Here is a 13,208-nt window from a genome sequence, read left to right on the forward strand (position 1 = left end):
TGCTGATTGATTCCGGTTGTTTTTGTTTCAGTCATGCATCTCGTAGACCCTTGGCTCATGCATAACAAAATAGAAGCCAAGACTGAAAATGATTGATCACAGAATTATACTGTGAACAATTCCTGCAAAGAATAAGACAAGATACATAACAGAGGACAGACTCCAAAGCATCCAAACCTTTCACTCAAAAATAATAATTAATACCAGTACAAATGCTTTTACTGACATAACAAGGATGAGTACTCTGACAACAAATGCAACACCACTTCTGCAAGGCTATTGCCTGCTTGACAGTAGTCTTTCTGATCACCCGTATCTCTATTAAGTTTGAAGACGAGAAGCTAAAATCCTTCCCCATTACATTAACCTTAATTTGCCATGAAACCAGATGTAGAGGGAAATCTCATACTGACACCAGAGAGATAACTTACCAGAAATAGTGAAACAATACTTATAGTCGCCATCAACCATGAAAATCGACATCTCTTTTCCCAAATGCATTGTTTGGTTTTAGAAGATAAGAAGAAAGCATCGTTTGGTTTTGAGAAGCTGAAGTAGGGGATTGTCTTAATCCTTCAATTGACAGAGCATGCGACAAACATAGGGAATTCATCAGATTTCATTTTTAATCGAAGAGAATCTATCATCCTAAATGCATCCATTCAGTAAAAGATGGATGTGACATAGCAAGTGTAGTATGTCTGCTCCTTCAGCTTCCATTACTCAACCTACATCTTTCCTAGCATCCTTTAAGGTGGAGATCCGAAAAATGAGAATAGGCACATATGTACCAGAGAAATCAGGTAAGTGTTCTCCAGATACAACTAGAATGCTTGATACATATAGCTAAAAAATTAAGCAATGCATGGTAGACCTTAAAACAATAACGAGCAAGAGGAGAAGGCTGCTTCTATTGCAATTAACATGAGGGATGCTTCATCACGCATGTAATATTCCATAGACTACTGCTCTCGTTTGCCCGAACAATAACATTTGAAGAAGTACTATAGTTGCCTCATGAAACAAGCCCAGCATTAAATATTAAAAAAATGTAGAAGATATTGATCGCATAATTTTAGTTGACACGACCAATCTCTACCATTACAATCTCCTACGATCCTCTGATGATTGGTAATGACTAATGACCCTAAACTTTGGATCCAGTGAGATTTCCTGCTGTGCCATGTGAATGACTCTGTTGCACATCTTTCTTCCTTTATTAACAAATTATTCATTGGAAAAATATGATTGCCTCTATGATGACCATATCATAACAGAGCACAATTGCAAAATTACATTCTTCAGCATTGACTACATAGGCAACAATAAGGTCTACTGTCACATAGGCCTCTCTATGGATAGAAATAATGGAACTAAAATAAGTTGTGCAGCGATACACTTCCAAGTTCCAACGATGCGCTGTCAAGGAAAATAGACATGTCCATCTCAAATACAAGATATGCACAAAGAAACTAAACTGCATGATGACCAAGGATATACCATAAAGACATGATCAGGAGGTTGTAAGAAACAAGTTTGCTGTATTTGCATAAGATATTGCAGTTTATGCAGCATAAGTTTACATGATCCTTTTTCAGTGTACTCTCATTAAGTTGTTTAAACACTAGAATAAATGTGCTTACCAATCCTAAAAGAGCAAAGCAACATTTTCTAGGAAAAGTTTTATTTTTCTTCTTTCCAAATCCAACCTTGCACAAAGTCTTCTAAGAAGTCCTAGTTTAGGGAGCGACATTATGTTCTCTCAGAATAAGATAATGTCCTGCTTCTTTTTCTCCAATTAAGTGATTCATTTCTTAAGAAAAAATGAGAATAAAAAACTCAGGAGCTCTCTGTTCAGGCAAATGAACAGTACTATTGTTGAAGGGCTTCTAAGTTTATGTAATGCAAAATGCAAATATGCGGAATGATTTTTTTTTTTGTAGATAATGACGTGAAACATGCAAACAGTGTATAGACAAGGGAGGATGAGAGGATAATTGTCAAATAAGACCTGCAAACAGCAATAGACATCATGAATTAATTGCCCCATCATGAAGTTAGATGGTGAAGAGGAATGCAATAATATTGAATTGATTTGCTTCAGGATTTCTTTCTACCTTCAAAGTCACAATCCATTTTATAGTTTCATGTCATTACTCACACTCCTTGTGAACAAGGATCACAGAATAGGACAATTTATTGTTTTCTTGTACTTGTGTGATACATACTTCAATCTAATTACTTTGCAAGTAAAGGATAAAAATCATGGATCAACCCAACAACATCAGATAACCTCAGACAATATCTTGTTGTCTTATACATGTGCAATACATACTTCAAGCTAATATTTTTGCAAGTAAAGACAAAAGAATCATGGATCAAACCAACAACATCAGATAAGCTCACACGGGCCATGTTTACTTCCAGGAACCGAAGGTCATTACAGTAAATACAATGATAACTTGATGTTTTAAATAAAAAGAAATCTGAAAACAATGATGCCTACAAAGCTACCACTGTAGAAAGCATAAGTGAGACTAAATGATTTTGTTTCGCAGACATAGGATCAGGAAGGTGATATCTGAACTCTAAACAGGTGCGCAAACACTGGAAATCTGTCCCAGCCATGCTCAAGGAAAGAGAAAAATGAAACAAAACAATTTGGTAATTGCAAAGGTGAGAAAAGACAAAAAGCCTTGACAGCATTTTACATAAGAATCAAACAAAACAATTAAGTTGAAAACGTATGCCCATTTCAGTAGAAACTTGATCTCAATATAAACAAGGAATGACAATGTATTGTAAAATGATAATATAAAAACAAACTGAACAAAAACTCATAATTGTATCTCTATTATTCAATATTTCCAGTTTACAACACCACCTTTCTCAATGAGTAAAATGTTGGAGGTAGATATTTATAAAGTTGGAAAACTAAGAATTTGTGCGACAAAACAATCGTGAATAAATCCGAAAGCAATAATTATAAGTAAGAAATTAGAAAATAGGAGAACATGGATGGTATAGCAAAGTAGATGGCTCTAACACTCCCAAGGTTCCCCAGCTCAGTGTAGCTTTTCCTTGGTATAGCATGAGCAAGTGGAATGTTTGACTCAATTGACTCCTTGAGTCACTCGAAATCAATACTTTGAAAGTATACAACATTGGGAAAATAGTAGTAGAAATAGTGAAAAGGGTAGGCGAGTAAAAAGCGAAAAGAAAGCAAAAAAGAGAGCAGCAGATAACTATCACAGGGAGAGAGCTTTCTGATATGTAGTACTGAGAGCCACAACATGGCCTTTATACAGAGATTGGTCAGGAAACAGCTCTAACAACTAGTTGCTAGTCTGTAAAGCTTGCAATAAGCAAATGGGGAAGTTACTAGTTGTTTATGCACTAATAATGCTCCCTTAACGGCTAGTCTGGTTATAAAGGCCTCTCCAAAGGGTAGCTGAATAAATCCTACATTTAAGCCTTATTTAACATCAAAATAAACACCAAAATAACTCTGGAACAAAAATCAAAACAATGCGTGCAAGATATCGAAATAAATACCAAAATAACTTTGGATGAAGTCAAAGCAATTAAAAGCAAAGCAAAAGACAGGCTTCCACACGTGATGTTCATGGCACGACCAAGCCGGGAGAAGTATTAAATGTAACTTTGCTTGCATTAATATGGGACTAAAGTTTATTGAGTTACTTAAGAAGTACATGCTTTAATGGTTGAATTTTTTTCAACCAGAAATCATAATTAAATATTATCTAGCATAAGAAACCTCCATTGCATATAATTCATCTTTCTTACCTTTATTTTCTGTGAAAATTTACAACTACAACGAGATCATGGTCTTCCGGAAGATTCAATTCAAACTACAAACTTCAAACGGCTCAATGATAGAAAACCACTGGAGGGACCTTAAACCCTGTATCATTAAGGAAAGGTATTACCTGCGGCCTCTGGACCAAATCCCGGTAAAAGGCATACTCAGCCTCGTAATCATGCAAGTCCAGCTCCGCCTTCTGGTTGGTATGGTAATGGTGCTTCGCCTTGGCCGATTTGCCGAATCCAAAAACACTAACTCGATCGCAAATTCCCAAAGCAAGCACAACAGCCTGCATCCCCGTCGAGTAATGGAACGTCCTCTCGTCGTGAGCTTTCCTCCACTCCTCCAGCGGCCTCCCGGTCGCCTTCACGAACTGCTTCAAGGAATAAAATTCGACAATTCGGGCACAGAGGACGTCGAGCCGGGCATCGGTGACGAGCAATGGAGCCCTGTGAGAGGCGTTGCAGATGGCGTAGTCGAGGAAATGCGCCGGCTGGCAAATGTAGATGAGGATCGGGACGAAGTCGCCGTAAGGGTGGCAGAAGCAGCCGTCCCTCCGAGCACAGAGGTGGAGGATGTTGCTGTTGATGAATGCAAGAGAGGTCTTGCCGCCGACTTTCCGGATATAGCCCTGGGTGAAGGCGTTGTTGAGGCGGATCACGAGATCGTGGCCGTCGATCAGGTCGCCGTGGTCGGAATTGAGGAGGATGCCGCTGTTGCCGACGACGGCGCAGGTGGCGTAGGGCCGGCCGGTGTCCGGGTAGCCGAAGTGGAGGTCGATGGGGCGTTTGATGAGGGCGAGGAGCTCCGACATGACCTCCGGCTGGAAGCGCCGGCGGAGGAGGGACCAGCGACGGAGAGCGCGGCGGAACTCCGGGAGGATGCGACGATGGATCGCCGAGAGGGGGAGACGGGCGGGGAAGCGGAGCCTGGCGAGGGACAGTGGGCGGCCGTCGTCCGGGAGGGCCGGCCGGCGGCGGAGGGAGATGGAGAGGTAGCGGCCGCCGGAGGTGGTGGAGGAGGAGAAGGTGCTGGAGAGGAGGTCGTCGACGTCTCTCTCCAGCGCCACATCGCCGGCGGCAGTGGCGGAGACGAGGACGATGGTTTCGTTGAGGGAAGCGGCGGCGCCAAGCGGCGGCGGCATGGGGAGGGGATCGGAGGGCAGGCCGAGGCGGCCGAGAGTCCGGCAGCAGCTGAGGGCGGTGGCGAGGGCGATGAGGAGGAGGAAGAGGAAGAAGGGGAAGCGGAGGGATCGCTTCATGTCCTCCACCGCTATGTGAGAATGATGAGGAAGAGGAACAGGAGGAAGGAGAGGCGAAGGGATCGCTTCATCTCCGTCCACTGTCAGATCGACCCGAAGCTTTGAGAGATTCCAGTGCTGAATGCCGAAGCAGATGAAGGGAGAGCTCGATGCGGGATTAATCGGAAAACGCGGGAAGGAATGGGGATGTTATTGGGTTACAGGTGTGATAGCAAATAGGTTCTGTCGCTCATTTTACTGGGTTGCGTTGTCAGGTGGCTGTGCCTCCGCTCTGTATTTGGACTGTGCGTGCACGAAGGGGGCGAAGGCCCAAAAAAAAATAAACCCAAAACCACCATATGGACCTGGTCTCAGTCATCTGCCCTTCCTTGATTTGCTCCCACCAGGCCTCTCCTTTTGCCAACAAAAACAAATGCCGTATTCTAGCCTAAAAAGGACTAACGTATAGGATAGCCCGAAAAAGGGAGAAAAAAAAGAAAAGGGACGGCGTGAGATTGGAAGGTACCTGCCGACTGCTTCAGCGAGCACCAGGTGGCTGATAGGTGACGGCCGGAGCATTGACGTGACCAGTGAGCTGTGGGTGGACACCCTTCCATTGAGAAGTTGGCCGACCATGGTTGATGTAGAGGCAGTAGATGAACTACGGGTCTGCGATCTTTTGGCAGCAGGTGGAGCAGAGTGGGATGATGCCAGACTTCGACAGCTATTTGGGATACACCTCGCGGCGAGGATCCGGTCCCTCCCGTTACCAGGATGTGCAGGGCCGGATGTTAGGGTATGGGGCACTTCGAGCCGAGCCAGTGTCAAGTTGGGAGACCTCTCCCGTGTCATCCAGTCATAGCAGGAGAGGGGGCCGGATTGTACATGGATCTGGAGGTACGGTCTCCACCCGCGGGCAGCCCTCTTCTTATGGAAGGTGTTCTGGGATCGCCTTCCGATGAGAGCAGCGCTGAGCAGGCGTGGATGAGGGATCCCCGCAGAGTGCGGGACGTGTGGAGCCGTGGAGTCGGTGGACCATGTGCTCTTTCAGTGCATATGGGCGAGATTGACATAGCAGTGGGCCGGGATCCCGCAGGAGGCCCGGAGTGATAGGCTACAGTTCCTCCATATGATACGGCAGTGGCTAGCCAGTTTGAGGACGTGTCAGGAGGCTATTAGAGCGTCTTGCACAGCGCACCAGATTTGGCTGGCAAGGAACGCTCGTACTCTCGGTGAGCGCAGGGTGTCACCGAGGTTTGCTGCAGAGCTTACTTGTGTACAGGCTTCAGAGATTGTACCCACCACCTCTTTAGATAGACCTTTGATAGCTCAGGACACCTGGGCCCCCCTCTGCTTCGGCAGCCCACCAGATGATGTTTTTCACCTAGGAGCTCCCACCCCCGAGTTTCCTCAAGGTTAATTTTGACGGGTCGGTGCTGGACGGCGGTACACAGGGTGGTGCAGGCTTTATCATACGAGGCCCGCACTCCAGGGTAGTTGCAGCAGGTGGCTGCCAGCTGTTTGACACGTCGGTTCCAGAGGCAGAGCTTCGCGCTGCCTGGGCGGGCATGCGCCATGCAAGGATAGTCCTGCAGGCCAGTTCGATCATTTTGGAGGGTGACTCGGCCATGGTTATCGGATGGATTCAAAGGGGGTCGACGAGTGGCGGTACAGATCATCCCTTGATCCATGACATAGGGATGATGATGAGAGATGGGAGAGCCTTTCAGGCTAAGCATGTATTTAGAGAAGCTAATGAGGCAGCCGACTGGGTGGCGGCCCATACGGCCCATCACTCAGGGTACACCTTTTGGTCAGGAAAGGGGGAGCTGCCACATGCTCTCCGCGAGTTGTTGTATTTTGATTTTCTTGGATGTATTTGTACACGTATCGTATGAAATACCCGCTTTCAGCAAAAAAAAAAAAGAAAAAGAAATAATAAACTCAATTGGCATTTCATGCTCTTGAACTCAACCGAGATCAACTTGGGCAATACTATGCTAAAATAGATAAATATTTATTTAAATGTCCAATACAAATATATATATATGTAACGTATGACAGCTTGCCATCACATTGTACTGAGCCATCTTTCAGTTCTTGGTTTTACAAGCTGGGTTGGAAGCGAGACTGGTCAACCAGACCTGGTCGGCGACGACCGCCTCGTCATCATCGTTGCGGTGCCACGTCCACAGTGCATGGGTCCCGTTCCTCACCTCCAAGCGCCCGTGCCCAAAGCTTGCCTCTCTAAACAACGATATATCGGGCTGGGGGTCGATGTAATCCTTGGCCAACCCCTCCTTGTTGCCGCCATCCCCGATAGTTATATGCACCGGCGCGCAGTCATCCTTCTTCTTATCATACACACGTGTGAATCGCTCGTAGGCGTGCACGTGCCCAGCGAACACGATGTCGACTCGGGCCCCATGCAGAAACTCCTCCATGGCCTGCCTCATCTTCTCCCCTTCCCCTTGGTGATCCTCGTTCGAGTTATACCACGGGGCATGGATCAATGCCACCACCCATGGAGTCCGAGCCCGGTCTATTTTACCCAGGTCGGATTGGAGCCAGTTGTATTGGGATGAGCCGGGTCCAAAGTCGGCATAGGAGCCAAGCATGAGGACATGGACCGCGCCGCCGGCGACGTCGAAGGAGTAGTAGAGGTTAGAGTCGGAGGAGCTGACATCGTAGGGCATGCGCCACCGAGCATTGTAGGCCTTGAAGGATCTGATGAAGGGGAACTTCTCGATTTCATGGTTGCCTTGGGTCACCATCCACGGACGAGAGCTTGCCAGTGGCTCCACCAGCCGGCCAAATGAGTCCCACGATTGTTGGATGTAGTCGGCATAGGAGAGATCGCCGGGGAGGAGCAGCATGTCATGACTCCATCCACTCAGGTGCCGGAGAGTCGATTCAGTCCACCCCGTCTGACCCAAATCACCTATTCCAAAAGCATCATAACAACCGCTTGCAAGTAAGGTTATCATAATCTAATTAACTCAGTTCATATATACTTTGGCATATATATATATTTATATATTTCACGACAAACGATAGAAATGAGCGTACCAATGACGGCAAAATTGATGGGGAGATTAGCAGGGGGAGTCTTCAAGGAGAACTCGCGAGTGGGATTGGAGCTGCAGCGGTAGTAGTAGACGGTGTTGGGATTTAGGGGGCCAATGACGACGTCATGGATATGGCCGGAGCGGTAGAGGAGGAAGGAGTAGGTGGAAGAGGAGCCAGCGGCGGAGAAGGGATGCTGCCCCGAGGATGTGCCATATTCCACCTTGGATTCGGTATCGTCTTCAGTGATCCATGTCACTCTTATCTTCTCGGACCCCACAATAGATACATGTACCTGATCATTTGGAGAATTACATATTAAAGCTCAACAACAATATTCTCAACGAGGAGAATCATGACTTCAGAACCGAATGGATGTGCCAGATTAACTCTTTGACATTGGAATGCGTGCATGATTGGATAGGGCCCAACGTGAATCAGAGAAACTATATTTATCAATGGCAGGCAATATTTATCAATAGATACAATTATCATGAAAAGCAATGGACTGAAACATTGACGATAGAGTACCAAAAAAAAAAAAAAAACTTTTCATAAACTATGTATCGTAAGTTCTTTGAATTTTGTATCAGAATGATTGTCTTAATGAGATACTAAGAGGGACAAAAATTAAAATAGATGAATCCTAATATATAAAGTTAATATTATAATGTATGGCTAGCTGCATATGAGTAGATTCTCACATGCTTCTCTCAAGGTCGGAATAGATTAGAAAAACTTTAACAGCTCATGAAAAAACTAAAATAGATGGACGCTCAATTGAAATTATAGTTTAGTGTAACAACCCAGGATCTCATCCAAAATGGCTAGCCGGAAGTTACTATTTGGGTTCCTTGATCCTGTATGAATACCCAAGATCTACCCAGCGAATAACCGATGTGGGACTAAACACACGCCCGCACGGATCCTCACATAATCCCCCCGTTCAAGCCCTGACGTCCTCGTCAGGCTAAGGGTTCAAATCCATTCAAATATAATCACAAACACCACGATTGGCTCATGGTTAGCCCCAATGGAACCGTGCTGCAGTGTCCCCTAGTCCACATAGGTTATGGGCCAGGTCCGCTCTGATACCATTTGTAACAACCCAGGATCTCACCCAAAATGGCTAGCCGGAAGTTACTATTTGGGTTCCTTGATCCTGTATAAATACCCAAGATCTACCCAGCGAATAACCGATGTGGGACTAAACACACGCCCGCACGGATCCTCACTTTTTTCATTTGTAACAACCCGGGATCTCACCCAAAATGGCTAGCCGGAAGGTATTGTTTGGGTTCCTTGATCCTGTATAAGTACCCAAGATCTACCCAGCGAATAACCGATGTGGGACTAAACACACGCCCGCACGGGTCCTCACATACTCCCCCCGTTCAAGCCCTGACGTCCTCGTCAGGCTGAGGGTTCAAATCCATTCAAATCTAATCACAAACACCACGATCGGTCCGTGGTCAACCCCAATGGATCCGTGCTGCAGTGTCCCCTAGTCCACATAAGTTATGGGCCGGGTCCGCTCTGATACCATTTGTAACAACCCGGGATCTCACCCAAAATGGCTAGCCGGAAGGTATTGTTTGGGTTCCTTGATCCTGTATAAGTACCCAAGATCTACCCAGCGAATAACCGATGTGGGACTAAATACACGCCCGCACGGGTCCTCACATTTAGTGTTTAAAATTCTAATGTATGGCTGCAGATGCCTAGGTTCTTAAATGTTCCCTGATGTCGGCACTCCGTCTCTAATTACATCGAAATAGTTAGAAAGTTAACACCTCATTTGATATTGTCTAATGACATCCTAACTAATACGTGTATGAATTAATAAGCCGAACATGAGTCGTTTAAGTACGCCACGCCAAAGCTATTAGGTTGGCTGGTTTGCCACCCCTAAAATCCCCATTCCTAAAACGTCAACGGAGTGGGGACTCTTTTCATGGAAGGTTTGGGATGGTGGGTGAGCGACCCATGTCGCCAAATAAATCATCAAAACAGGAAGGAGGGATGAGTAGTTATTCCTATCGGTCAGAGAAAGTTGGAATAACTTTATTCCAGGAGCAAATTAATCCCTCTTCTATTTCTTCCGCTTCTTTCTTCTAGCATATGGACTTACAGGAAGAAATAATATTCCTTTCACAAATGAAAATATTCAGCCAAACAGAAAGAGGAATAATCATTCCAAGAGCAACAGCTATTCCTACTCACAAACCAATTGCAGGCTTAATGGAAGAGGCATAGATCATAGAGAAGTACTTGTTGGGGAGTGAGTCCATCGGCGTCGTCGGCGAGGGGGACGGAGAGGGTTTCTCTGGGCTTCGGACGCTCGTAGGCGAGAGAGCCCCAAGTAGAGCAGAAGGCAAGGATTAGAACCAGCACCATCTGAAGAGGAGAGGAAAACGCCATGGCCACACGCTCCTTCTGTGCTATTTGGAAATGAAACGGGAGTATCCCTTAAATAAGAATGAAGAACAAGGGAATTCGGAGCATACCTCGATCTCCACCGTATCCCTGGTGAAGTGCTGAAGTCGGGAGCATTTTTTTTATTGTCAAGGAAATTTTTTGGCACCGTCTAAAATCTTCCCATTTGGACATTATGGATTACGAACTAAAAAAAAGGAATACCCAGCTGATGAGGCTGCCTTTGCCACGTTTGCTCGGATCGCTTATTTTAGAGAAAAAACTCTGAAGTCAAATTGAAACCGAACTATCAGTTTCATGATTTAAAATAAATAAAAAATTATCTATATATCAATTTATCTAAATATATAAATTTGAACTCTAGATAACTATTTTGTTGCGTATGAACTACTTATCTATATAATATATAGTAGCAAATACCATATTTTAGAGATTGTGTATCAATTTATCTAAAAATTTATATTGAGACATTGGGTGGCTATTTTGCTAGGCATGTATAATCTGACTACGTATTATTGGTGAGGACTATAGCACGAGATAGATGGATTCCGTAAGAGAAAAAAATTGGCAAAATAGGAAGCCTGTGCTATATGATATTATTCGTTAGAATTTTTGTTAATAATTATCGGTATGGAAAGAGCAAAACTTTTCTGGTGTATGCACTAAAGAATATCATCTTAAACAAAAATTGAGATAGGACTCTTAACAAAGTTTGTCAATCTGGCTTAAAAAAACAAAAAAGGAAAGAAAAATGTATGCATGAAGAGAGGTCATCCATCTGCATCTTCTCTTCTACCTCATCGGGCCCATTGTCCTTTTCCTCGTGAAGTCATCTCTCCATCTATGAGGCCTACCTTCTCTACGAATCCTTTTCTTCTCTTCCAAATCTCTCCCCATTTTTTTTTTTAAGACCAAAGAAGTTTGCAATATATATATTGCAGTGGTATGAAAACCATTAATCAATTTACTTAGAGGTGTGCGTTGAAATATTGGATGATTATTTTATTAGATGCATATTACGTAGCTATATACTATGTACTAGCAAATACTATGTTCTAAAAAATATATATTAATTTATTTAAAGGTGTGTATTGGGTTGCCGGTAGATGTGTATTAAAGAAGCTTACAGTATATATTTGGAAGCCGAGGAGTGTGTCACTTAGTCACATATTGTATACTAGTAAATACCATGTTCTAGAAGCTTTGTATCAATTTATCCTGAGGTGCGTATTAAATGTTAGATGATTGTTTTGCTAGATGTAAATCACCTGGCCATATAGTGTATACTGACGAACACCATATTTGAAAAATTATTTATCAATCTACTAAAGGTATGTATTGGGATGCTGAATAAATATTTTGTTAGATATATATTACTTGCCCATGTAGTATGTATTTGCGAGCATCATATTTTGAAAAGTGCACATGCATTTATTTGGAGCTATATATTGGGAAGTTAGATGATTATTTTACCATGTGTGTATCATCTGACTATTGATATTAATAAACACTGTATTTTGGATGCTTTAATGAGAAAGAAGATTCTTAGGAGAAGAAAAGAGCTCGTCTAATAAAGAAAAAAGCCTCACGAGAAAGAAGATAGGATGCGAGTAGATAGTCCCTCTTCATGTGCATGATTTTCTTTCCATTTTTGTTTTAATATCATAGAACTCAAGAACAACGTTGTCCTGATTTAATTTAAATTTTTTCTTTAAAAATGAACGCTAGCTAATATGAAATTTAATGAAAAGCAAGTGTCGGCACAGTACGATATATGTCTGTCTATCGCCCCAAAGGGCGAGTCTGAATCCTCTACAGTGCGCGCGCGTCTTGCACGGCGCCGCACAGCCTGGTGGCCCAGGGTTCCCCTGCCTCGCCCGTTTCGTGACGCCTCCTCTGAAAAGAGACCAAAGCGACGAAATTGGTGAGCTAATATTGTAACCAAATAAATCCATCCTCTTTGGTCTTACTTCCCCGCTCGGTTCAGACGGCAGCATCGCTAACGTTATGTACAACGGCCACCATGCAACTTTTGGCGTATGGTAAGTTGGTAACGAGCTGCGCCCTTCTAAAAGCATGACCCGTGCAGCGTGCGTGAGATCGCGTTGTACAAGGAGAAGGCCCACTTCCATGGGTGAGAGAGGGGTAAAAGAGGCATCTTCTCTCCCTTTTCACATCTCATATGGGCGGTGGGAAAGCAGGCTGCAAATCGATCGGTTTGGACCTAACATTTAACCATATCAGTCTTATTTCATTTTGATTTCTCAGAAGATAACATTTAACTATTATGAAGGAGCACTTTGATGGAGGATGGTGATTCCACTGATCATGATTGTTTCAAATACTTCTAAATATATTCTAATTAACATACTGCTAAATTTGTTCGAATTCTTATTTTCTTTCTTTCTATTAGTGGTTTCTTCGGTTTATATGGAAACGTGTTTACAAGAACAGAACCACATATATTTATAGAAGGGAAATGAGAGTACTGCACTCTTTTTACAATTACGTCCGAATGATAGATCCAAATTCCAAGCTTATGTTTGTTAAGTTGAATCAGGCTCGATTGGGTTTGATTGGTGCATTTGGAGTTTACGGATGCATGCATTTCAAGCTACTTTGAGGTCCAAACTATACCTA

The 13,208-nt window shown here is 43.7% G+C and overlaps 2 protein-coding genes across 3 annotated transcripts; both read right to left on the reverse strand.

Moving 5' to 3' along the window:
- Positions 1 to 36: 36 nt before the first annotated feature.
- LOC103706040 (sialyltransferase-like protein 1) lies at positions 37 to 5,367 on the reverse strand. Its single transcript, XM_008790000.4, has one exon. The coding sequence runs from the start codon at positions 5,085 to 5,087 to the stop codon at positions 3,891 to 3,893; it is 1,197 nt and encodes a 398-aa protein (XP_008788222.1). The 5' UTR covers positions 5,088 to 5,367; the 3' UTR covers positions 37 to 3,890.
- Positions 5,368 to 7,046: 1,679 nt separating this feature from the next.
- Positions 7,047 to 10,778, reverse strand: LOC103706048 (probable purple acid phosphatase 20). 2 transcript variants are annotated; one of them, XM_017842655.3, is made up of 4 exons: positions 10,640 to 10,778; positions 10,404 to 10,573; positions 8,136 to 8,427; positions 7,047 to 8,007 (listed from the first exon to the last, which is right to left on the reverse strand). In XM_017842655.3, exons 1-4 carry the CDS (start codon positions 10,740 to 10,742, stop codon positions 7,160 to 7,162), a joined length of 1,413 nt encoding a protein of 470 aa, XP_017698144.3. In that variant the 5' UTR covers positions 10,743 to 10,778; the 3' UTR covers positions 7,047 to 7,159. The 2 variants fall into 2 exon arrangements, with proteins under 2 accessions (XP_017698144.3, XP_017698146.2); XM_017842657.3 differs by having other exon boundaries at positions 10,404 to 10,568; positions 10,640 to 10,775.
- Between the last annotated feature and the right edge of the window lie 2,430 nt (positions 10,779 to 13,208).

This window comes from Phoenix dactylifera, chromosome 14 (genome assembly GCF_009389715.1).
Source record: "Phoenix dactylifera cultivar Barhee BC4 chromosome 14, palm_55x_up_171113_PBpolish2nd_filt_p, whole genome shotgun sequence".
Classification (NCBI taxonomy): Eukaryota; Viridiplantae; Streptophyta; class Magnoliopsida; order Arecales; family Arecaceae; genus Phoenix; species Phoenix dactylifera.

What these genes read in the sequence shown, in the direction of transcription:
- LOC103706040 (XM_008790000.4), bottom strand. Translation starts at nt 5,087, where the DNA reads ATGAAGCGATCCCTCCGCTTCCCCTTCTTCCTCTTCCTCCTCCTCATC.
- LOC103706048 (XM_017842655.3), bottom strand. Translation starts at nt 10,742, where the DNA reads ATGTCCAAATGGGAAGATTTTAGACGGTGCCAAAAAATTTCCTTGACA. An exon ending in ATGGACTCACTCCCCAACAA is followed by an intron (nt 8,428 to 10,403) that starts GTACTTCTCTAT and finishes CCAAATGATCAG; the next exon opens with GTACATGTATCTATTGTGGG. An exon ending in CATCAATTTTGCCGTCATTG is followed by an intron (nt 8,008 to 8,135) that starts GTACGCTCATTT and finishes CTTTTGGAATAG; the next exon opens with GTGATTTGGGTCAGACGGGG.